The sequence below is a fragment of the Balaenoptera physalus genome, assembly GCF_965194825.1.
Source record: "Balaenoptera physalus genome assembly, chromosome: 7".
Lineage (NCBI taxonomy): Eukaryota > Metazoa > Chordata > Mammalia > Artiodactyla > Balaenopteridae > Balaenoptera > Balaenoptera physalus.
This window is the reverse complement of record NC_138886.1, coordinates 88,244,780-88,270,799: the sequence shown is the minus strand read 5'-3', so window position 1 is coordinate 88,270,799 and position 26,020 is coordinate 88,244,780. Positions and strand designations below refer to the sequence as shown.

Here is a 26,020-nt window from a genome sequence, read left to right as displayed (position 1 = left end):
CTGTCAGACCCTGTTGGGGTGAGAGGGAGAGGCACGAATCTGGGGCCACTTGGTGACACTAGTGGTTCTTCAGACTCACATTCATGAGGGTTGTGCAGGCAGTCTGGAGTTGTTGTTTTTGTTGCTATTTTAATACTATTCTCTATGACATGCGAAGATTCACTAATGATGCTTAATAAAAAATATAAACTTAGTTGTATTCAGTTCAACAAGTATTTGCTCCATATTTGCTGTGTGTCTACTTTTATGCAATCGAAGGCTTTAGGATCATTTAATACAGTGGTTTCCAAACTTGCTTGGTAATGTGAATCACTTGGAGAGTTTTTTTTTTTTTTAAAACTATTGAATCCGAGTCTCCAGTGGTGGGTGCTGGAAGTCTATATTAAAGAACAAAAACAACTCCTAATTTTCTCTTACTCTGATGAAAACCGGCTCTCTCCTGAAGATGCTGTTCCATTTGGCCCCTGGAAAGGAGCTGGATCCTGGTCACACCCCAGGTGTGGCCAGGAGGTGGGGTTGAGTCCTCGTAGCTTCCCATTGCCCCTGCTCTGTGGAGAGTCCAGACTCAGCACTCATTTTCTGTACTCTCTGTAATGGCTCCTGAGCTTCTGTGGCTCATTTAGTGGAGTCCTGGTATTCCTCTCCACCCAGACTCGCATAAGCCTTCAGGACTTTGGGATACACACACTGAACCATCACAGCCCGCCTTGTCCCACATCCCGTGGTCACTCCTAGGGTCGTGTGCTCAGTGTGACCCTGCCAGCCACTCCAGTCCCTGTGCAGGATGTCCGCGCTCGGCGCTGCAACCCAGCTCATTTCTGCCACATCGCCCTTCAGGCATCCCTTCCCTCCTGGTCCAGCAGGAGGGCCCCTGCGCTGGAAGCCACAAGACTCCTTTCCAGCTCCCGCCTTGGCTGGTACTTGTCCTGCACAGCCTACCTTCTGCATCCTTCCTTCAGCACTGAGCAGCTCTGACTGTCCTGGGAGAAAAAACACTTCCGGGCTGGCTGGGTTGACGTTGAATTGATGATCACAAGCCTCAACCGGCTCTAGTACCACCTGCTAGTTTCTTCTGGGGGATTGCTTTCCTTGTCACAGAAATGACTCCTTCCCACTTTCTCTTTTACCCTGAAACCTCCCACACCCCCATCCTCCACTCTCCTCTGCTACTTCATTGAGGAAATTGAAACCGTCAGATGATGTCCCCTTTCTGCTATGACGGACGGAGCATCTTGTTCCTGTGGAAGGTCCAGTTCCCCACTTCTGGATGTCCCCTTCTCCCGGCTCCTTTCATTATTCTCCTCTATTCTGCGTCAGCAACCTGTCTCTACTGGCTTAAAGCATGTTTAGGTTTCTCAAGCAAAGATAACCCTCCCTTGATCCACATGGGTGCTCATTTCTCTGCTCCTTTCAGAGTCAGACTTTTCAAAGAGTTGTGCACACATACTGTCTTTACTTCCTTGCATTCACTCCTAAAATAATTCAGTTAAAAAATTGGGAGTTATTTAAATACAGAAATGTACAAAGAAGACAGTAATAATATTACATATTCCCACTACCTAGAATCAATATTTTGAAATATTTTTTTAAAGAAAAGTCATTCTGTGTGATCATTATAAAGAATTCAAACAAAAGAAAAATATTAGGGTAAAATTTTAAAAATTACTATAATTGACATTAGGCAATAACTTCAGACATCTTTTTAGATGGATGGATTGGAGAAAGATTCATAGATTGAATTACTTTTTATATAAAGTATATATTATAGATGCTACTTATTTACTCATTTCTTTATAAATTGTTTTCTTTAATCCAAAAAGGAGTGGGAAATGGAGGGGGGGGGGCTTTCATTTAATTATTTAATTTTTTGAGGATCACCTAAGTCCCTCCACCACTTTTTATTATGAAAAGTTTCAAGCACACAGAAAAGTGGAAAGCAAAGTACAACGAACACCCATACACACAGCACTGAGGTTCAGTAATTAACATTTTGCTATATTTGCATTTTCCCCTGAACCATTGAATATAAGCTGCATACATCATGACACTACACTCAGATATTTCAACATGCCTCTCCTGAAATATGGATAGTCTCCTACATAGTATCATTTTTGTTCTTAACAAACTTAACAGTAATTTCCTAAAATAATCGAATATCAAATCTATAATCATTCCAATTATCCCCAAGACGTTTTTATGGTTGTTTTAAACATTTGAATCAAGATCCAATCAAACTTCATGCAACGCATACAGTTATGTCTTTTTAGACTTTTATCTAGAAAAGTCCCCCGTTCCACCTCTTTCCCCTGATACTGGCTTTGAAAAGCCTGGGCCGGGTGTGTTGTAAAGTGTCCCATATTATGGGTTGTCTGATTTATTTTTTGAAGTCTCACTTAACTTACTCTCTGTTTTTTTAACTGAAAGTTAGATCTAAAGGCTTGATTACATTCAGATTAAACATTTTTTGGCAAGACCACTTTATAGCTGACCCTGTAAACTTCAGCTTGCATCATATGAGGGATTGTGCTACCATTAGTCATGCTGGCTGTGTTTGAAGGCTTACTTAAGGTGAGGACTGCCAGTTGCATGTACGTATAAAATGTAGTTTAACTGAACTGAATGGAGAAAAGAGAAACTAGAGTTCAACAAAAAGAATTGCTGACTTTCAAATATATATTTTTTCAATTTCTGATAGTATATATGGCTTCTCTGCTATGAATGATGACATTTGCATACTTCTTCCCATCTTTCCTCCCCTCCATGTCTTCTTTTATAGTGTAGCATCCTGTTGTGTAATTATAATCCCACAGTTGTTTGAATCTGTTCTATGTTAAATGGATACAGTAGTCAGCACCCTTTTATCACAGTGTCTCCATTTCAGAGTTCATTATTTTGATTTGACTCCTAATTGGTTGATTCTGTTGTATGGTAGTATTTTTATGGAGAGTTCATGGCTGCTGTATTAATCGTGTTGAATATTCTTAACAGCTTTTTCTGCAACAAGTGTGCTTTTTAGATCTGGAGAGTTTACTTATTCTCCCCATGTCAAGGAAAAAAATTTGCCTTTTATCTTTTAATCATTTTCTCTCTTTATTGAGAGAACAGCACAGCAATTAGCCCTCTCTGGTGATATCTATCTTCTATATCTGTTTATGTTTGAGAGTTTGTCTTTTCCCTGCTCATTCACTGTGATTACCTCATCTTGGTAATTCAGTTTAAAGCAGTGGCCATTTAGTTCTGTGTTGCTTCGAAATGGTTCATGTGGCAGTTATGGTTTTTTTTTTTAAATATCTTTATTGGAGTATGATTGCTTTACAATGTTGTGTTAGTTTCTGCTGTATAACAAAGTGAATCAGCTATATGTATACATATATCCCCATATCCCCACCCTCTTGCATCTCCCTCCCACGCTCCCTATCCCACCCATCTAGGTGGGCACAAAGCGCTGAGCTGATCTCCCTGTGCTATGCGGCTGCTTCCCACTAGCTATCTATTTTACATTTCGTGGTATATATATGTCCATGCCACTCTCTCACTTTGTCCTAACTTAACCTTCCCCCTCCCCATGTCCTCAAGTCCATTCTCTACATCAGCGTCTTTATTCCTGTCCTGCCCCTAGGTGCTTCAGAACCTTTTTTTTTTTTTTTTTTTTTTAAGATTCCATATATATGTGTTAGCATACAGTATTTGTTTTTCTCTTTCTGACTTACTTCACTCTGTGTGACAGACTCTAGGTCCATCCACCTCACTACAAATAACTCAATTTTGTTTCTTTTTATGGCTGAGTAATATTCCATTGTATATATGAGCCACATCTTCTTTATCCATTCATCTGTTGATGGACACTTAGGTTGCTTCCATGTCCTGGCTATTGTAAATACTGCTGCAATGAACATTGTGGTACATGACTCTTTTTGAACTATGGTTTTCTCAGGGTACAGGCCCAGTAGTGGGATGGCTGGTTTGTATGGTAGTTCTATTTTTAGTTTTTTAAGGAACCTCCATACTGTTCTCCATAGTGGCTGTATGAATTTACATTCCTACCAACAGTGCAAGAGGGCTCCTTTTTCTCCACACCCACTCCAGCATTTATTTGTGGATTTTTTGATGATGGCCATTCTGACTGGTGTGAGGTGATACCTCATTGTAGTTTTGATTTGCATTTCTCTAATGATTAATGATGTTGAGCATTCTTTCATGTGTCTGTTGGCAATCTGTATATCTTCTTTGGAGAAATGTCTATTTAGGTCTTCTGCCCATTTTTGGATTGGGTTGTTTGTTTTTTTGATATTGAGCTGCATGAGTTGCTTGTATGTTTTGGAGATTAATCCTTTGTCAGTTGCTTCATTTGCAAATATTTTCCCCCATCCTGAGTGTTTTCTTTTGGTCTTGTTTATGGTTTCCTTTGCTGTGCAAAAGCTTTTAAGTTTCATTAGGTTCCATTTATTTATTTTTGTTTTTATTTCCATTTCTCTAGGAGGTGGGTCAAAAAGGATCTTGCTGTGATGTATGTCATAGAATGTTCTGCCTATGTTTTCCTCTAAGAGATTTATAGTGTCTGGCCTTACATTTAGGTCTTTAATCCATTTTGAGTTTATTCTTGTGTATGGTGTTAGGAGTGTTCTAATTTCATTCTTTTACAAGTAGCTGTCCAGTTTTCCCAGCACCACTTATTGAAGAGGCTGCCTTTTCTCCATTGTATATTCTTGCCTCCTTTATCAAAGATAAGGTGACCATATGTGCATGGGTTTATCTCTGGGCTTTCTATCCTGTTCCACTGATCTACATTTCTGTTTTTGTGCCAGTACCATACTGTCTTGATAACTGTAGCTTTGTAGTATAGTCTGAGGTCCAGGAGCCTGATTCCTCCATCTCCATTTTTCTTTCTCAAGATTGCTTTGGCTATTTGGGGTCTTTTGTGTTTCCATATAAATTGTGAAATTTTTTGTTCTAGTTCTGTGAAAAATGCCATTGGTAGTTTGATAGGGATTGCATTGAATCTGTAGATTGCTTTGGGTAGTATAGTCATTTTCACAGTGTTGATTCTTCCAATCCAAGAACATGGTATATCTTTCCATCTGTATCATCTTTAATTTCTTTCATCAGTGTCTTATAGTTTTCTGCATACAGGTCTTTTGTCTCCCTAAGTAGGTTTATTCCTGGGTATTTTATTCTTTTTGTTGCAATGGTAAATGGGAGTGTTTCCTTAATTTCTCTTTCAGATGTTTTCATCATTAGTGTATAGGAAGGCAAGAGATTTCTGTGCATTACTTTTGTATCCTGCTACTTTAACAAATTCATTGATTAGCTCTAGTAGTTTTCTGGTAGCATCTTTAGGATTCTCTACGTATAGTATCATGTCATCTGCAGACAGTGACAGCTTTGCTTCCTCTTTTCTGATTTGGATTCCTTTTATTTCTTTTTCTTCTCTGATTGCTGTGGCTGAAACTTCCAAAACTATGTTGAATAATAGTGGTGAGAGTGGGTAATCGTGTCTTGTTCCTGATCTTTGAGGAAGTGGTTTCACTTTTTCACCATTGAGAACGATGTTGGCTGTTGGTTTGTCATATATAGCCTTTATTATGTTGAGGTAAGTTCCCTGTATGCCTACTTTCTGGAGGGTTTTTTATCATAAATGGGTGTTGAATTTTGTCGAAAGCTTTTTCTGCATCTATTGAGATTATCATATGGTTTTTACCTTCAGTTTGTTACTATGGTGTGTATCACATTGATTGATTTGTGTATATTGACGAATCCTTGCATTCCTGGGTTAAACCCCAATTGATCGTTGTGTATGATCCTTTTAATGTGCTGTTGGATTCTGTTTGCTAGTGTTTTGTTGAGGATTTTTGCATCCATGTTCATCAGTGATATTGGCCTGTAGTTTCCTTTCTTTGTGACATCTTTGTCTGGTTTTGGTATCAGGGTGATGGTGGCCTCATAGAATGAGTTTGGGAGTGTTCCTCCCTCTGCTATATTTTGAAAGATATTGAGAAGGATAGGTGTTAACTCTTCGTTAAATGTTTGATAGAATTCGTCTGGGAAGACTTCTGGTCCTGGGCTTTTGTTTGTTGGAAGTTTTTTAATCACAGTTTCAATTTCAGTGCTTGTGATTGGTCTGTTCATATTTTCTATTTCTTCCTGGTTCAGTCTCAGAAGGTTGTGCTTTTCTAAGAATTTGTCCATTTCTTCCAGTTTGTCCATTTTATTGGCTTATAGTTTCTTGTAGTAATCGCTCATGATCCTTTGTATTTCTGCAGTGTCAGTTGTTACTTCTTCTTTTTCATTTCTAATTCTATTGATTTGAGTCTTCTCCCTTTTTCTCTTGATGAGTCTGGCTAATGGTTTATCAATTTTCTTTATCTTCTCAAAGAACAAGCTTGTAGTTTTATTGATCTTTGCTCTTGTTTCCTTCATTTCTTTTTCATCCATTTCTGATCTGATCTTTACGTTTTCTTTCCTTTTGCTACCTTGCGGTCTTTTTTGTTCTTCTTTCTCTAATTGCTTTAGGTGTAAGATTAGGTTGTTTATTTGAGATGTTTCTTGTCTCTTGAGGTAGGATTGTATTGCTATAAACTTCCCTCTTAGAACTTCTTTAGCTGCATCCCATTGGTTTTGCGTCACCGTGTTTTCATTGTCATTTGTTTCTAGGTGTTTTTTGATTTCCTCTTTGATTTCTTCACTGATGTCTTGGTTATTTAGTAGTGTATTGTTTAGCTACCATGTGTTTGTATTTTTTACAGTTTTTTTTACTGTTATTGATATCTAGTCTCACAGTGTTGTGGTCGGAAAAGATACTTGATACAATTTCAATTTTCCTAAATTTACCAAGGCTTGATTTGTGAGCCAAGATATGATCTATCCTGGAGAATATTCCATGTGCTCTTGAAAAGAAAGTGTATTCTGTTGTTTTTGGATGGAATATCCTATAAATATCAATTAAGTCCATCGTGTTTAATGTGTCATTTAAAGCTTGTGTTTCCATTTTTATTTTCATTTTGGATGGTCTGTCCATTGGTGAAAGTGGGGTATTAAAGTCCCCTACTATTATTGTGTTATTGTTGATTTCCCCTTTTATGGCTGTTAGCATTTGCCTTATGTATTGAGGGGCTCCTATGTTGGGTGCATAAATATTTACAATTGTTATTTCTTCTCTTGGATTGATCCCTTGATCATTATGTAGTGTCCTTCCTTGTGTCTTGTAACAGTCTTTATTTTAAAGTCTATTTTGTGTGATGTGAGAATTGCTACTCCAGCTTTCTTTTGATTTCCATTTGCATGGAATATCTTTTTCCATCCCCTCACTTTCAATCTATATGTATCCCTAGGTCAGAAGTGGGTCTGTTGTAGAGAGCATATATACAGATCTTGTTTTTGTTTCCATTCAGCTGGTCTATGTCTTCTGGTTAGAGCATTTAATCCATTTACATTTAAGGTAATTATCAATATGTATGTTCCTATTACCATTTTCTTAATTCTTTTGGGTTTGTTTTTGTAGGTCTTTTCCTTCTCTTGTGTTTCCTGCCTAGAAAAGTTCCTTTAGCATTTGTTGTAAAGTTGGTTTGGTGGTGATGAATTCTCTTAGCTTTTGCTTGTTTGTCAAGATTTTAATTTCTCCTTAGAATCTGAATGAGATCCTTGCTCGATAGAGTAATCTTGGTTGTAGGTTTTTCCCTTTCCTCACTTTAAATATGTCCTTCCAGTCCCTTCTGGCTTGCAGAGTTTCTGCTGAAAGATCAGCTGTTAACCTTATGGCGATTCCCTTGTATATTATTTGTTGCTTTTCCCTTGCTGCTTTTAATATTTTTCTTTGTATTTAATTTTTGATAGTTTGATTAATATGTGTCTTGGCATGTTTCTCCTTGGATTTATCCTGTATGGGACTCTCTGCACTTCCTGGACTTGATTCACTCTTTCCTTTCCCATATTAGGGAAGTTTTCAACTATAATCTCTTCAAAATACTTTCTCAGTCCCTTTCTTTTTCTCTTCTTCTTCTGGGGCCCCTATAATTCAAATGTTAGTGCATTTAATGTTGTCCCCGAGGTCTCTGAGACTGTCCTCAATTCTTTTCATTCTTTTTTCTTTATTCTGCTCTGCAGTAGTTATTTCCACTATTTTATCTTTCAGATCACTTATCCATTCTTCTGCCTCACTTATTCTGCTATTGCTTCCTTTTAGAGTATTTTTAATTTCATTTATTGTGTTGTTCATATTGTTTGTTTGCTCTTTAGTTCTTCTAGGTCCTTGTTAAACATTTCTTGTATTTTCTCCATTCTATTTCTAAGATTTTGGATCATCTTTACTATCATCACTCTGAATTCTTTTTCAGGTACACTGCCTATTTCCTCTTCATTTGTTTGGTCTGGTGGATTTTTACTTCAGTCCTTCATATGCTGCGTATTTCTCTGTCTTCTCATTTTGCTTAACTTACTGTGTTTGGGGACTCCTTTTTGCAGGCTGCAGTTTTGTAGTTCCTGTAGTTTTTGGCATCTGCCCCCAGTGGGTAAGGTTGGTTCAGTGGCTTGTTGAGGCTTGCTGGTGGAGGGGACTGGTGCCTGTGTTCTGGTGGATGAGGCTGGATCTTGTCTTTCTGGTGGGCAGGACCACGTCCGGTGGTGTGTTTTGGGGTGTCTGTGAACTTAGTATGATCTTAGGCAGCCTCTCTGCCAATGGGTGGGGTTGTGTTCATGTCTTGCTAGTTGTTTGGCATGGGGTGTGCAGCACTGGAGCTTGCTAATCGTTGAGTGGAACTGGGTCTTTGTGTTGAGATGGAGGTCTCTGGGAGAGCTCTTGCCCGTTGATATTATGTGGGGCCAGGAGATCTCTGGTGGTCCTATGTCCTGAACTCGGCTCTCCCACCTCAGAGGCTCAGGCCTGACACCTGGCTGGAGTACCAAGTGTCAGCCAGATGGCTCAGAAGAAAAGGGAGAAAAAAAAAGCAAGCAAGCAAGAAAAAAATAAATTAAATAAAGTTATTAAAATAAAAAATTATTAAAATTAAAAAGGTAGTAAAAAAAGAAAGAGATAGAAAAAAAAAAAGAAAGAGAGCAACCAAACCAATAAACAAACTCTCCAATTATAACAAGCGCTAAAAACTACATTAAGATAATCATAAAAATTAGAAACTAGTCAGCCACATACAGCAAACCCCAAGTCTACAGTTGCTCCCAAAGTCCACCACCTCAATTTTGGGATGATTCATTGTCTGTTCAGGTATTCCAGAGATGCAGGGTACATCAAGTTGATTACGGAGATTTAATCTGCTGCTCCTGAGGCTGCTGGGAGAGATTTCCCTTTCTCTTCTTTGTTCACTCAGCTCCTGGGGTTCAGCTTTGGATTTGGCCCCGCCTCTGTGTGTAGGTTGCCTGAGGGCGTCTGTTCTTCCCTCAGACAGGAGGGGGTTAAAGGAGCAGCTGATTAGGGGGCTCTGGCTCACTCAGGTTGGGGGGAGGGAGGGATACAGAATGTGGGGTGATCCTGCAGCGGCAGAGGCTGGCATGATGTTGTAACAGCGTGACGTTGTAACAACGTGACGTTGTAACAGCATGATGTTGTAACCACCCTGGCAGTGGTGGGCTGCACAGGTTCCCGGGAGGGGAGGTGCGGATAGTGACCTGTGCTTGCCACAGGCTTCTTGGTGGCTGCAGTAGCAGTGTTAGCGTTTCATGCCCGTCTCAGGTGTCCACACTGATAGCTGTGGCTCGTGCCTTTCTCTGGAGCTTGTTTAGGTGGTGCTCTGCCCTCTGTGGGTAGACAGGGAAGGAATCCCCTCTCCTCATGTACCCCGAAACAATGGTCTCTTGCCTCTTAGGCAAGTCCAGACTTTTTCCCGGACTCCTTCCTGGCTAGCTGTGACACACTAGCCCCCTTCAGGTTTTGTTCATGCAGCCAACCACAGTCCTCTCCCTGGGGTCTGACCTCCGAAGCCTGAGCCTCAGCTCTCAGCCCCCACCCGCCCCTGCAGGTGAGCATACAAGCCTCTCAGGCTGGTGAGTGCTTGTTGGCAATGATCCTCTGTGCAGGAATCTCTCCGCTTTGCTCTCCGCATCCCTGTTGCTGTGCTTTCCTCCATGGCTGCGAAGCTCCCCCCCCTACTCCGTCCCCACCAGTGAAAGGGCTTCCTAGTGTGTGGAAACTTCTCCTCCTTCACAGCTCCCTCCCAGAGGTGCAGGTCCCATCCCTATTCTTTTGTCTCTGTTTTTCTTTTTTCTTTTGCCCTACCCAGGTGCGTGGGGATTTTCTTGCCTTGTGGGAAGTCTGAGGTCTTCTGCCAGCTTTCAGTAGGTGTTCTGTAGGAGTTGTTGCACGTGTAGATGTATTTTTGATGTATTTGTGGGAAGGAAGGTGATCTCCATGTCTTATTCCTCCGCCATCTTGAAGGTCCTCCCCCAGTTATGTTGTTTTGATCCTCAGTTTCCTTCCTTAGATCTGTAGGTTCCCTTTTCATCTCACTTGGTTGCTTTGTTATCTCAATTTTGAGCTCTTGTTTTATTGATATCTTCTTATTAAGGTGTTCCGTAGCTGGAAGCAATTATAAGGGGTGCCTTCTCTCCCTGTGTTATGTTCTCTTCTAGGCTGAGCTCTTTGTCTTCCTTCTGTAAGCCTTTCGTTGTTGTTGTTTTGTTGTTTGTTTATGTTGTGGTTTTATTATCTTGCTTCATGTTGCAGGTTGTATTCCTGGGCAAGGAGACTCTCAGATACAGGGGAAGTATACTGGGCGGAGGTCTTGGGACCCACTCCTGTTGGGGAATGAGGGAAGCAGGATTAGGTAGAGGGAGAAGCTGGGCTGTGCTTTATCACAACAAAGCCTGATCCCAGGGCCTCTGGAGCTGGAATGGCTCTACAGAGTTGTCTTGAATTGGGGTGAAAGCCCCTGGCTTTTATACCCCTGCATAGACACACAGGCTTGGAACACAGGCTGCTCTCAGGGAGTTGGGGTGCTATTGGCAAGGCAGCTTTCTTCAGCTGAGGTTGCTCTTGAGCAACTGGAGAATGAGTGCTTCAGTCCAGAAGAGGGTGTCTGGGTGGCGCATCTGGCATCCATTAGAGTTCATTTTATTCTCACGGTGGTGCTGTCTAGGCAGTCATTCGGTTTTCTCTGATAAGGTAGGTTGGTTCTTTATTCTTTTCTTACCCTATCTGAAATAGGTATGTTTCCCTTTGACATACAGATTGAGGGCTGAAGTGTTGTTGTTGGTGGTGGTGGTGGTGGTTTTTTAGGTGATATTTCCCCTTTTTCAGTGGACTGAGAGAATGACTGGGAGCCAGTGAAGGGCTGGAAAATGAGTGAGCCCAGCGAAGTGATGTGCCGCCTTATTAAGTATGGTATGAGGTAGGGGTTAAGATTCTGATTCCAGTTACCTAGGGCCATTTGTTAAAAGACCGTCCTTTCCCTACTGCTTGCATGGTCATCTTTGTCATGAATCAGGTTTCCATAAAGGTGTGTATCTGTCCCCATCTGTGTTCTCTTGCTTTGTCCTGTTAGACTATCATTGTGCAAATACCGCACTCTCTCATTTATTGTAACTTTAAAATGAATCCTGGGGACTTCCCTGGTGGTTCAGTGGTTAGGACTCCATGCTTCCACTGCGGGGCACAGGTTCAGTCCCTGGTCGGGCAACTAGGATCCCGGCATGCAGTGTGGCGCAGCCAAAAAAAAAAGAATCCTGGCATCCAGTAGAGTCATTCCTCCAACTTTGTTTTTCTTCAGGATTATCTTGGATCATGTTTGCTTTTTGCCTTTGCATTCAGTCTTAGGATCAGTTTGTCAGTTTCCACAAAATACCTGCTCGTGTTTTTACAGAGAGATTTGATTTTATAGGTCAGTTTGTGGATAATGGTTCACTGCAATATTGATTCTAATCCATGAAATTTATTTAGGGCTTCTTTAATTTTTAAAATATTGATTTATAGTTTTCTATGTAGAGGTATTTCTTAGAAATCTTTTATTAGATTTGTACCTGGGTATATTATTTTGAAAAAAGGAAAACCGTATAATGAATCTCCATGTAGCCATCATCCAGTTTCAACAACCTTGCTAAATTTATATCACTCCTCCTCTCAATCCCAACCTCTCCCCCAAAATTATTTTGAAGCAAATTAAAAATATATTGTCATATGCATTTCAATATGAATTTCTGAAAGATAAGAGGGACTTTTTTGTTTAAAAAAAAAAAACTATCACCCCAATATTATTTCATGCCTATAAAAGTAAAAATAATTCCTTATTACCATAAAATACCCAGTTAGTGTTATTTGATGTTTTTTGGGTGGTATTGTAAATGAATACCTTTAAAATTTTATGTTCTTTGTGTTTTTATGATATATAGACATAGAAATGATTTTTTTCATGTGTTCGTCTTGTATCCAGTAACCTTGCTAAAGTTATTTATTATTTCTAGTAATTTATCCCCAGATTACTTTAGCTTTCTACATATACAATTTTGTTGTTTGTTAATATGACAGTCTGCCTCAAGGGGCAATAGAAGTTTGCCAAGTTTAGCAATGATCAGTTTAAAAAATGGAAAAGAAATGAACAAATGAAAAGTGAACAAATTTGACAATTTCACTAAGACTGAAAAAAAAGTCTAAGACTTTTTAATAACTCCTATCATTATGTGTTGTATGTTGTCTTCAACTTTTTTTATCAGTTGCTAATATTATTTGTTATTCTATATTCTTTGTAGTTTCCCATCACCAATTGTTCTTGGAATTGGACAGGTAAGTGAAAAAAAAAATTACCCTCTTAATTAGTTGTCAGTACACATGATGAAATTTTAAGTGCTTTTGTTTAAGACTGTGGTTTACGAATTTGTTCAGCTGGCAGAGGACTATGGTACTCTTGGTGAAACAACATGAAGTATTGACACACATCTTATTTCATTTTACCATTTAGGAACAGTTGTATTTGTAGGAAAAAACAACTAATTTTAACTTCCTTAATAGAATTTAATTACTCTAAAGCAAGGGGGCAGCAGACTGAAAGCCTCCAAGGTCTGCTGGGTAACAGATGAGTGTGCACAGTTTAAGCCACTGTGCCTGAGAAGAAAAGGGTTAGGGAGATGAGGTGAGGCCCACTAGGGATCAGGGAAATCTAATTTTTACATCAAACCCCCTAATTTGTAAATGGTGGCAACAGATTCATATTTTCATAAAACTCTCTACAGGCCAAACAAAACATGTTTGCAGTTTCCTTCCTGAAGTTTGTGATGTTTGTTCTCAAGTGTAAGGATAAACTTGGATAAACTTTCAAACTTACCCCATTTGGCTGTTTCTGAAATTTTCCATTAATATTAATTTGTGGCTTTTTTACTTTTTTGGTCATATGCTGATGATTTCTAGTAGGCACGTGGTAACAGGCACCAAAGTTTTTTTGTTTTTGTTTTCCTTTAGTTTATAAGGAGAAAAACTTAAAATTATAAAAATTGTATCTGTTAACTAAATTTTAAATTGTGAATCTGGAATTTATATGATTAAACATTATTCTAGTTAAATGTTTTGCTAATAAGGTACTCTTTGCACATCATTTTAGGGAGAAAAAAATCACGAGGAAACAATATCTTTCCTTAAGGTCAAAAAATTTATATCTTTATGATTCAATGTGAAAATATGTTAAAAAGTACTTTAAAAGATCAATAGTATGTGGTAATGTGCCCTTTGTAATGCCCAAGGCAAATAAATTCACTGGATTGTACTCGATTAAGGTAAAAACGTTTATGATTTGCAGTTTGTGGGGGAAGAAGCCAGCAGACCAAATTTAAAAAGTCTGAATTGCAGAATATTTTAAATAAGTGTTGGTATATTTCTGTAAGAATTATAAAGTAAGTCATATATACAAACTACAATTATAATTCAGGGTGGGCTTGAGTTATATAAATCTATTATAAGTATTAAGTTTGTACACTCAGGCTCAAGGTTTAGGATGATAATCATTTTGAAGGAGACCTTAAATTTTTGCATCCTAATGTGGAGAAAAGTAAGTTCTAAAATTTGTGTAGAAAGATGATATTAAAACTTTTTATTTTATAATAATAATCTGGAGTATTTCTGATATACCTGGTGTAATCCAGATTAATAGCATTTGAATGAGATATTTTTGCAACACCGGCTAGATTGGAGAGAAAAATAAATCCCTTTTAAAATTTATTTTCCTCTTAATTTGACTTATGTGTTATAGAAATACTATACTTTACAAAATATGTTTATGTGTGGAATTTGCCTCCCTTCCCCCTTCCTTTCATCCCCACACTTAACTTTCTGGGGTAAGGTGACCATATGCTCAGTACATAGGAAGGATGGTCCAGGATCAACAAGCAGCCTCACCAACTGTGGTCACTCTGGTCAGTTTTGGGGACACTGTTCCTTTTTCCCGCTGTTGTCGTTCCTTGAGCCCCTTGAGATATCGTGTGTATGTTATATTTGATGTTATACTTTTTATCTATAGTTCTGGTGCAATCTATACGGTGGCAAGAAAAACAATTTTAATATTTCAAGGAATAATAATTTTTTTGGAACCTAGAAAATGGACTTTTCAGATATATATATATTTTTGGTGAATCTCTTTTCTTTTGATGATGTGTTTGTACCTCAAATAGTCTTTCCAGATATTTTGCTGAAGTTTTTCTCTTCCCTTTTCTTTAGATGGCAGTTACCATAATGATACTATATGTGTCCAAGCTAAATAAAGTAATTCACTTCCCTGATTTTGACAAGAAAATTCCTATTAAGGTATGTGATGGAAAGTACATATAGCTATGATGGAAGATGTAGAAATGCTATAGAATTACAAATTGATCTTAGAGTACAGGTCCGTTTCTATACACACTGTGCTTCCTGCTGGCAGTGGGTAGAAACTTCTTAATAAAGATTTCATATCATTCAGTGGTCCACTAATGTAACACAATAATAGTAAAAGTATGTGCTTAGCAATGGATATTAAATAAATACTATGTGTCTTCTGAAATGGCAAAGCTTTCTAACAGGAATTGGCAAGCTTATTTGGTAAAGGACCAGATAGCAAATAATTAGGCTTTGTGGGCCAGACCATCTCTGCTGCAGCTATTCAGCTCTGTACCATGAAAGCAGCTGTAGATGATACGTATATAAATGAATCGGTGTAGTTGTGTTCTAATAAAACTTTATTTGCATAAATAAAAGATGGGTTAGATTTATCTCTTGGGCCCTCCCAATTTGTTGATCCCTGTTTTAAATTTTCATTTTTAGCTTGGATTGATAACAGTTGTGAGTAGAATGATGAATAAACACATTTTGATATATGTAGGTTTTTTTCCACGGTGGAACTAGAAACATGAGACCTGCCATTCCTTCCTGGGAATGTGGAATGGAGCTAACTTTTATTGTACAGTTGCTGGGTGACATGCATGAAGCCAGACATTTAATTCCTAGAGCAATCCCATACGACAGGTGGTATTAAATTGATCATGGTGACATTTTTGGATTTAGGGAGGTTAAATCAGACTGCAGTTCCTTGAGAGTGAGGACCTCACATGGTTTGTTCACTGCCATGTCTCTAAGGCCTGGAAAAACACTGGCATCTAGCTCTGGATTATTCATCAGGTCGACTAAGCACATGCTTCCTGCATCAATAATCAGGGACATCCACAAAAAGAGAAAAAAATATTGAAGTATAGGAAAGATATTAACCCAATCATCAAAAGAAAAATCAGAATATTGTTGGGCTTGCTTACACTTAGCTTATGATATAATTTTTAAATACTTTGAACAATTGTGAAATATGATCTAGACATAGGAAAAAAGGCATCATACATGACTGTGTAGTTGAATGAATAATTACCCTTGTAATCATTACCTAGGTCATGAGATGGGATCACAAAATCCTTCTTACCCACTATTCTGACTTTTGTAGTAATAATTTTCTTGCTTTCTTTGTAAGTTTTCTAAATTTGTATGTATCCTTGAATTATGTAGTTTAGGTTTGCCTATTTTTGGATGTTATATAAAGGGAATTAAACTCTATATAGTCTTTTGTATCTTGCTTCTTTCACTTAATATTACGTTGGTAAGATTTATCCACATTGTTGTGTGTAGCTGTATTCTTTTATTTTCATTGTATAAATGTATTACAATTTATTTATCTGTTTTACAGTTGATGGTAATTGGGGTTGTTTCTAGTTTGGGCCCTAGAAAAATAAAAAGTACTGTTCTGAACATACTGATAGTTGGATCTTGGTGCACAAGTATTAGTCACCTAAGGCTCCCATAACAAAATACCACAGACTAGGTGGCTTAACAGAAATTTATTTTCTCACACTTCCGGAGGCTGGAAGTCCAAGATCAAGGTGCCAACCGGGTTGGTTTCTGATGAGAGTTTCTCCTTGGCATATAGACAGCTGCCTTCTCACTGTGACCTCACGTGGCCTTTACTCTGTGCCTATGCACTCCTGGTGTCTCTTCCTCTTCTTATAAGGACACAAGTCCTATTGGATTAGGACCCCACACTTATTACCTCATTTAACCTTAATTACCTCCTTAAAGGCCCTATCTTTGCATGCAGTCACCTGGGGGCTAGGGCTTCAAAATGTGAATTTTGAGCAGATATAATTCAGTCCAAAACAGCACATGTGCATGAGTTTTTTGGGAAGCTTATCAAGAAGTGAAACTGCTGACTCCTAGGGTGAGCATATTGTCAACTTGAGTAGATAATGGCAAACTGTTCCCCCAAGTGGTTGTACCAGTTCCCACTCCTGACGAAAGTGCATGAAGGTCCCTATTGCTCCTCATTCTTGCCAATCCTTGGTATGCCAGTCATTTTAAATTGTGCTGATCTGGTGAGTGCATAATGACATCTTCTTGGCTTTTATTTGGGTTTCCCTGTTTATTAATGAGGATGAGTGCCTTTTCATTTTTTAGTGCCCATTTGGGTATCCTCTTTTGTGAAATACTTGTTCAAGACTTTTGCCCATTTTTCTGTTGGGTTGATGTCTTTTTCTTACTGATTTGTGTAGGAGTTTTAAAAAATATGTTAATGATAGTCCTCTTGTTAGTTATATACAGCATTACAAATATATTTCCTTGCTCTGTTTCATATCTTTTTATTTTCTTTATTATGTATTTATCTTGTATTCCTTTATCATGTGTTCCTTATCATGAAAAGGAATCTTAATTTTAAAATAGTTAAATTTTATCAGTCTTTTCCTTAATAATTAATCACTATTTTTCTTATTTAGGAAATTCTTCCCTACTCTGAGGTTATGAAGATATTTTTCTAGATAAAAGATATATTGTTTTTCAGAGTTAAGTTTTTAATCTGCTTGGAGTTGATTTTTATGGATGGTGTGAGGTAATGGTACAATTTCATTTATTTTTTCATTTGTCAGACTCAACTGAAAAGTTTATCCTTAATATTGTGCCACTTATATCATGGTACTATTGTTCACATATGTTTCTAAGCTCTCCATGCTTTTTCATTTGTCTATTTGTGTTTCTGCACCATTACCTCACAGTCATAATTACTATTGCTTTATGCAAAGTCTTGCTATCTGGTAGAGCAAGTCTTTCCTCCTAACTTCTTGGTTCTTCACATTTTTATGTGAATATTAGAAGCAGGTTGTCAAGTTTCATGAAAAATAACCTTCTGGGATTTTGACGGGAATTGCATTGAAGCTCTAAAGCACTTTGGAATGAATTGACGTCTTTAAAGTATTGAATCTTACAATCCATGTACATGGTATACATACCCCTTCTTTAATTGCCTTCAGTAAAGTTTTATAATTTTCTCTATAGAGTTCTAACAGTTTTTGTTAGATTTGTTCTGAGGTACATCCTTTTTTTTTTTTTTTTTTTTTTTGCTATTGCATGTATCTTTTAAAAACAGGGGAATTCCCTGGCGGTCCAGTGGTTAGCACTCCACGCTTCCATTGCAGGGGGCACAGGTTTGATCCCTGGTCAGGGAACTAAGATCCCGCATGCTGCGTGGCACGGCCAAAAACCCCCAGGTTATTTAGAAAGTTAGAAGTATATCAACTAAAAATTATTCACAACGTAAAAGTTGAGAGTTATGTTTTATTCGGCGGGAATTTTTAGTACTTCAAGCCTGGGAGGCAGCATCTCAAGTAACTGTGAGAGAACTGCTCTGAGGAGGTGAGGTGAGGAGCCAGGACATATAGGAGTTTTGCAACAAAGGGCAGGTGGTCTGAACGTCAAAAGATTATTGTTAATTCAAGAAAACCGGATATGTCAACTTAAGGAATTTAGAGCTTTTCTATATATCGGAAGATGCAAGAGTCTGGGCTCACTGAAATCATTCCTTTGATATGCATCTCAGCTATCTGGGACCAGTATCCTGTGTTTTTATATCCTGAGTTTCCTCAGGGCTCACCAGCTCACCATAGGCTGTGGCTGCAAAGGTGGTGGCTGAAATGGCTGATGACTGTGACATCCTTTGTTTACTGATATGGCAGGACATATTTTACTTCTCAGGTACATATTTTTATCTTTCTTTTGTATATTGTCTTTGTATCTGCAACATTCTAGCTTTCATTTCTTTTACTTGCCTTACTGTATAGCACAGGACCTACAGTGCAATGTTGATAGAAATGGAAATACTGGGCATTTTTGTCTGATCTCAAAGGGGAAGCTTTTAATATTTCACCATTAAGTGTATTGTTTGCTGTAGGTTTTTTTGAGATGCCTTTTTTCTGTGTTCCAGTTACCTTTTGCTGTAGGGACATAGACCCTACCTCTGGATGGAAGGGAGTGTCAAAGTCACATTTTAAGAGTATGTGAGAAGAGAGATATTGCTACAGCCATTATGTCTGATTATGGATTTGTCTATTTCTTTTGGTATTTCTGCCAGGTTTTTTGTTTTGTTTTATGTATTTTGAGGCTGTATGATTAGGTGCCTAAATTTTTTTTTTTTTTGGTTACACCTCGCGGCATTCGGGATCTTAGTTTCTCAACCAGAGATAGAACCCGTGCCCCTTGCAGTGGAAGTGCAGAGCCCTAACCACTGGACTACCAGGGAATTCCCATAGGTGCCTAAAATTTTAAATTAGTTAAATCTTACTGGTGAATTAAAGTGTTTAATTGTGCACGGTGGAACTCCTCTGTTTCAGTTCTTTTAGTGTTCCCCTGGAATTCAAAACAGGCATATCTAACTTATCAAATTATAAAGTTGATTAATTAATATATTAATTAATCAGCAGGGGAATTAGCACAAATAATTTAGCCCATGGTTACCAGAAACTAGAAGTCAGTACTGTCTTTATTTTGAATTGTATATGGAAATAGGGGCAACTGATTCTCTTCAATACTTAAGAACCTCTAAAGTTGTAATATCACCAGCTGTGTGATTGTTGAGTCAGTTGTATACTGTTAACCAGAATGTTGTTGACTGAAAAAAAATGTGCAACGTAAAAGTTGAGAATTATGTTTTATTTTGCGGACAAAAAGAGGACTTAAGCCCAGGAGGCAGTCTCTCAGATAGCTCAGGAGGCTCTGAGGGACTGCTCCAAAGAGGTGAGGGAAGGGCCAGCATATACAGGAGTTTTTGCAACAAAGACCAGGTAGTTGGAACTTCAAAAGATTACTGTTAGTTAAAGAAAGCCAGATAGTGTCTCAAGCTAATGAATTTGGTGCTTTTCTATGTATGGGAAGATGCAAGAGTCTGGGCTCATTGAAATTATTCCTTTGATATGACCTTAGCTATCTGGGACCAGTATCCTCTTCTTTTCCATCCTGAGTCTCCTAAGGTGACTGCAGTGACTGAGGGCTTGGCAGTGGGCAGCCCGTTTGTCTCCATCCTGAGTTCCCTCAGGGCTCACTTTCAGGGGGGCTGTAGTGGCTATCAAGCCATCAGGCTGCAACATCCTTTGTTTACTGATATGGCAGGCCCAAACATTTTTCATTTACTATGTTGATGAATAAAAGGGAAGGTCCTGGATCTATTATCTTGCTTATGTTTCTTGAACAAATTTCCTAATAAAGAAATTCTGTAACTTTTTTGCAGATGACACATAGTATTTAAAAATCTTTCAGAAGATATATGAGTTGCATGCTTAGTGTCTTTTTAGTGGAAAAAGAAATGTTGGACTCATCTTGATAGCTATGGAGTATTATATTAGTTAAAAAGTTCTTAAAAGTTATCATATGAGCTTACGAAGGGATTTTTTTTTCATAGGTGTTACATTTTGTCTCTTTTTCAGTGTGTTCTGAATAATATTTCTCTTAACAATCAGAAAATAATTCAGGAGCTCAGAGCTCGGTAAACCTAATTCAAGTACAAGCTACATTGTTTAACCTTGGTAGATATTTAATTATTCTAGGCGTTTAAAACAAATAAAGTAACTCCAAAGTAATGTGGCCAGTATACACAACTTTTTGAAAGTGTCACCAACTGTGTGACACGTCAATGGGATATAGACCTTTGCCTTTGTCCAGAAAAGTGCATATATGCATAGATAACAGAAGTTTGCACACTTTTTCAATGGCCTTCTGAATCTCATTCATAAACTATATTTATATAGTTTATAAGTGATAAACACCCATCCTCAACTCACCAACCTGGCTAGGGGTCTCCACCTAAGAGAGGTGCTTGTTCAGAGCTTTCTTTTAGGGAAATAGTCTACTAATGTGGGCAAGATCAAGATTTCCATTTCTATCCAGCCTCCACACCACCACCATGATTATGGATATCACTTCCTACCTAACTATTTTTTGATCACATGGAGAAACTCATGATGTGTTCTGGATTCTGGAAAATTTAGTCATTGCAAGGAAAGGAACTCAGAATGATTTGCTTACTGATGGGGAGTGAATGTCACCATTTTTATATATGAAAGAAAATGTTATTGGAGTACTAACCAAATATTCTTTCTTTTTTTATTGAAGCTGTTTCCTCTGCCTCTCCTCTACGTTGGAAACCACATAAGTGGATTATCAAGCACAAGTAAATTAAGGTAGAGTGCAGGATAATGGTTGATCGGAGGTTCTTCACTCGTTTGCTTTTAGTGTCACAAAGACCAGCTTTGATTTTTCAAGATATTGCTTGGGCTACATATAGAAGACAATAATATTCCATAGTTTAAGAAAATAAGGTAGAGTTTTTTTTTTTTTTTTTTAAGGTAGAGTTTTGAACTTAATTTGATAATGCTTTAGAAATGTTAAAAAGCTGATATATTTTTCTTTATATTCAAGTCTGAAGATAGAATGTGAGATCTGTAGAAATCAAGATAGAGAAGGTATGATTTATTCAGGAAGATTCATTTATACGAATATGGTTCTGTGTAACTTTTGGTTTCATCACAGTTTTATAAAAGCAGGAATATTCTGTCAGATTTGGTGTAGGTCAGGCTTGGTACAAGGAAAAATAAATGACAGATGTTATTTTCAAGTATGTGATATATACTTCTGAAATCTGCATTTGCATTTATTTTATGGTCCTTTGACTACTCTGTTAAAAGTCACTGCGCAAATGAAAATAGAAGTGTACAAAGACCAAGTCATCCTATAAATTGGAAAACGTGGTGTGAAATATGTAGACTAATGAACACACATTAGGGTGACAAACCTTATGAAAAAGATGTGAATAATGAGAAAATAAAGTCTGACCAAAGGGTGACAGAAATGGAAGGAAACCTGTTTGTATAGGGAGAGAAGAAAAGTGGCAGGTAGGAGGTAGACCAGAAGGAGAACGTACATACAAAACTGAGAAATGTGAAATTAGGCCTGTTGCCTATCACTCTTGTTTGGAAAGGACAGATTGTGGTTGTTGTGAAAAACAAAATGTCCAATACTGTTTTTAGTTACATATTTTAGTTGTTTTGTTGTTTCCTTCTGGGATTAGGACAGTCAATTTTCCTTAATTATCTTAAATTTGTATTAAAGCTCCCTGTGGTAGGTGCTATTGCTGTGTTGCCACATATCCTCCTGGCCTGTCTCTGAGCCCACCTGCAGCGTGGGGATGCCTTCAGTAACCCTCAGAGCTGCCCAGCTGCACTGGGGTTCTCTGCCTCGCAGATGAGGACTTCTTGTTTTAGTGATCTTACAAACATCTTTATTACAAGTGTTCTTCAACACTTCTCTGCATGCATAGCAGAAGAGGTAAGATGAAGCCTTCTTGGGTGCCATGGGGGCTTTCAGCAAGTGAGACTGAGGAGGAAGGAAGGAAGATTGCTTATACGTGGTGTCATGTAGTATGTTTCTCTGTCTCCCCTATTTTCCATAAACTGGTAGTTGGTCCTAGAGGCTTGATCAGATTCAGATTCAATTTTTCAGGCAACATCAGTTTATTGGTGATGTTGGGTTCCTTCTACTGCATCACCTCATGGGACACATAATGTTTTATCCCACCTTTAATGATATTTAATTGATCAGTTCCACTTTTAATGATTTTAAGGGTCCCTTCATTAGAATGTTTCTCATCAATTTTTCACCTAATGGTTTTAGCATCTATTGATGATCATTGTCTAGATCCATTATTTCATTTCAAATTGAGAAATGATGATTTTCTAACTATATCACCACTTCTACATTAATTGTCTAAACTTCCTCAATAAATACAAACTTTCATTCACCATATCATACAGGAAAGGCAGGATAAAGCTTTATTTATAAATGTTCAGAGTAATAAATTAGTGTCCTGTCACCTTCAATAGTGAGTTGTTGTTTTTTGTTTGTTTTGTTTTTTACCATCATTAATTCATGCATTTTCATTTATTTGAAACAAGTCCCTCATGAGATATGCATTTTGCAAATATTTTCTCTCAGTCTATGGCTTTTCTTTTCATTCTCTTAACATTGTCTTTCAGAGCAGAAGTTTTCATTTTAATGAAGTTCCACCATCATTTTTTTCTTTCACAGATTGTGCTTTTGGTGTTGTATCTAAAAACTCATTGCCAAACCCAAGGCCATCTAGATTTTCTTCTGCATTATCTTCCAGAAGTTTATGTTTTACATTTAGGTGAATGATCCATTTTGAAGTTAATTTTTGTGAAAGGTATAAGGCCTGTGTCTAGATTCAGTTTTTTTTACATGTAGATGTCCAGTTGTTTGAGCACCATTTGTTGAAAAGGCTATTCTTTCTCCATTGAATTGTATTTACTCCTTTGTCAAAGATTAGTTGACTATATTTGTGTGGGTATATTTCTGGGCTCTCTATTCTGTTCTCTATTATTCTATTTGTTTCATTTACTTAATGTTTTAATTCATTATATAAATACTTCTTTTGATGCTCAAATTATATCATCTCAGGTCAGTGAGAGCCTCTTTGAGTTGGCTCCTATGTTCTAGGGCCCCAGTAGTCTTTGATTACTTCCTTGCTTCCTGGCACATGATGTCCCAGATTTATTTGGACTTTTCCTGCCATTTCTCCAAGGATCCCCTGGTTATTTTTAGTGTGAGGTTGAGGCCATAGTCTGGGTGCTGGATATATTTGGAAGGAAGGGCTAACACAGTATCCTGATGAATAATATGTAGGGTATGAGAAAAAGAAAGACCAAGATGCCTTCATGGTTTTTGGCCTGATGAAGTGGAAGAACAGAATTGCTACTGATTAGGTCTATACCTAGGAGTAGGATTGCTGGGTCGTATGGCCATTCTGTGTTTAACATTTTGAGGAACTGCCAAGCTGTTTTCCAAAGTGGCTGTGCCATTTTACTTTCCCACCAGCAGTGTATGAAGGTTACAATTTCTGTACATTCTTGCCAAATTTGTTATTGTCTATCTTTTTGATTATAGCTATCGTAGTGGTTGTGATGTCGTATCTTACTGTGGTTTTGATTTGCATTTCCCTGATGATTAATGATATTGACCATCTTTTCATGTGCTTATTGGTCATTTATATAGCTTCTTTGGAGTAATGTCTATTCAAGTCCTTTGCCCATTTTTTAACAGGGTTATTTATCTTTTTATTATTGAGTTTTAAGTCTTTAGGTATTCTAGATACAGGTCCTTTATTATATACATGATTGCAAAATTTTCTCCTATTCTGTGGATTGTCTTTTTACTCTCTTGATGGTGTACTTTGAAGCACAAAAGTTTTAAGGTTTTAAAAATTTAATTAATAATTAAGGTAAAATATATATAACATAAAACTCACCATTTTAACTATTTTTAAGTGGACAGTTAAGTGGCATTAAATATATTCACAATCTTGAGCAACCATCACCACTATCTATTTCCAGAAATTTTTCATCATCCCAAACAGAAATTCTGTACCCATTAAACCGAATGCCCCATTCCCCCATCCCCCCGGCCCTGGTAAACTCTATTTCACTTGCTATCGCTATGAAATTGCCTATTCTAGATATTTCATACAAATGGAATCATACAATATTTGTCCTTTTATGTCCAGTTTATTTCAGTTAGCATAATGTTTTTGTTTCATCCATGTTGTAACATGTATCAGAATTTCATTCCTTAGTAAGACTGTATAGTATTCTATTGTATGTATCTATCACACGTTTATCTATTTATAAAAGTTTTACATTTTGGTGAAGTTTGATATATTTATATTTGTTATTGTTGCTTGTGCTTTTGGTATTGTGTCTAAGAGAATTTTGCCTGACCCAGGGTCATGAAGATATAATCCTATTCTTTCATCTAAGAGTTTTATAGTTTTAGCTCCTACATTTAGGTCTTTGATATATTTTGACGTAATTTTTTGTATGTAGTGTGAGGTAGGGGTCCAAAATCATGCTTTTGCATGTGAATGTTGAGTTGTTTCAGCATTATTTATTGAAAAGACTGTTCTTTCCCCATTGTATTGTCTTGGCACCCTTGTTGAAAATTAATTGACCATAATTGGAAAGATTTATTTCTTGATTCTCAGTCTTATTGCTTTGATTAAATGTTTATCTTTAAACTAGTACTAGATAATACTGATAATTGTAGCTTTGTAATGAGTTTTGAAATTGGTTCCACCAGCTTTGTTCTTCTTTTTCAAGATTGTTTTGGCTTTCTGGTTTTCTTGCATTTCCACATTGATTATAGAATTAGTTTGTCAATTTCTGGGGGAAAAAAAGCCAGCTGAAATTTTGATAGGACTGTGTTGAATCTATAGATTTATTTGGGAAGTATTTCCATTTTAACAACATTAAGCCTCTGATCCATAACATGGAGTGTCTTTCCATTTAATCTTCTTTCACCTTTTAACAATATTTGGTAGTTTGTAGTGTATTACCATTCTTACACTGCTTTTGTTATGTTATTCCCAAGAATTTTGTTCTTTTTGATGCTATCATAAATGGAATTGTTAATTTCCTTTTTGGATTGCTCATTGCTAGTGTATGGAAGTACAATTGATTTTTGTATATTCATTTTGTTTCCTGCACACTTACTTCATTTGTTCTAATAATAATTTTTTAATGGATTTCTTAGGATTTTCTCCGTATATATCATCTGAAAATAGAGGCAACTTTATTTCTTTTCTTTTTTCCAAGCTGTATACTTTTTTTTTTTTGGCCTAATTGTCCCATCTAGAACCTCAAGTACAATGTGGAATTGATGTAGCGGTGAGAACGAACATCCTGGTCTTATTCCTGATCTTAGGGGGAAGAACATTCAGCTTTTCACCATTAAGTGTCCTTATCTGCTTTTATTTTTTTCTTCTTGGCTGTGCTGCATGGCTTACGGGATCTTAGTTCCCCGACCAGGGATTGAACTCAGGCCCTTGGCACTGAGAGCACAGAGTCCTAACCACTGTACTGCCAGGGAATTCCCCTTATCTGCTTTTAAAAGGCATCATCTAAAAATACTTTTTGAATTTAATTGAAAATAATAAGACCTTTTTTTTTTTTTTTGTCTTGCTTTGAAAAAGGCAGTTCAGACCAGTCTCATAAGACATTTTTAAGTGAAGTTCTTGAAAATTCTTTCTGCACTGCTCTCTGGTTGTAGTGTGAAACCCCTCCTCAAGTCTGGTCAGGAGGAGCTGCCCACCCCACCCCCCAAACGCTGTGGTTCTGGCTTTCCTTTCTTTGGTCGCCATCTTCTCAGGGTCACATTGGAAGCAGATGGAGGTGGGTTTTTCCAGCCTTGGCAGTC

The 26,020-nt window shown here is 37.5% G+C and overlaps 1 protein-coding gene and 1 long non-coding RNA gene across 4 annotated transcripts in view; one reads left to right on the top strand and one right to left on the bottom strand.

The window, feature by feature from the left end:
* LOC309664555 overlaps positions 1-26,020 on the bottom strand; it is a 402,660-nt gene that overhangs the window by 88,572 nt on the left and 288,068 nt on the right. The window lies entirely within an intron of this gene.
* SLC35D2 (solute carrier family 35 member D2) overlaps positions 1-26,020 on the top strand; it is a 54,139-nt gene that overhangs the window by 4,642 nt on the left and 23,477 nt on the right. For all 3 annotated transcript variants that reach the window (XM_082469846.1, XM_082469845.1, XM_082469844.1), the window contains exons 2-4: positions 12,688-12,721; positions 14,642-14,728; positions 20,870-20,937. In XM_082469846.1, coding sequence (XP_082325972.1) covers positions 12,688-12,721; positions 14,642-14,728; positions 20,870-20,937 — 189 coding nt within the window. The remainder of the gene's footprint in view (positions 1-12,687; positions 12,722-14,641; positions 14,729-20,869; positions 20,938-26,020) is intronic.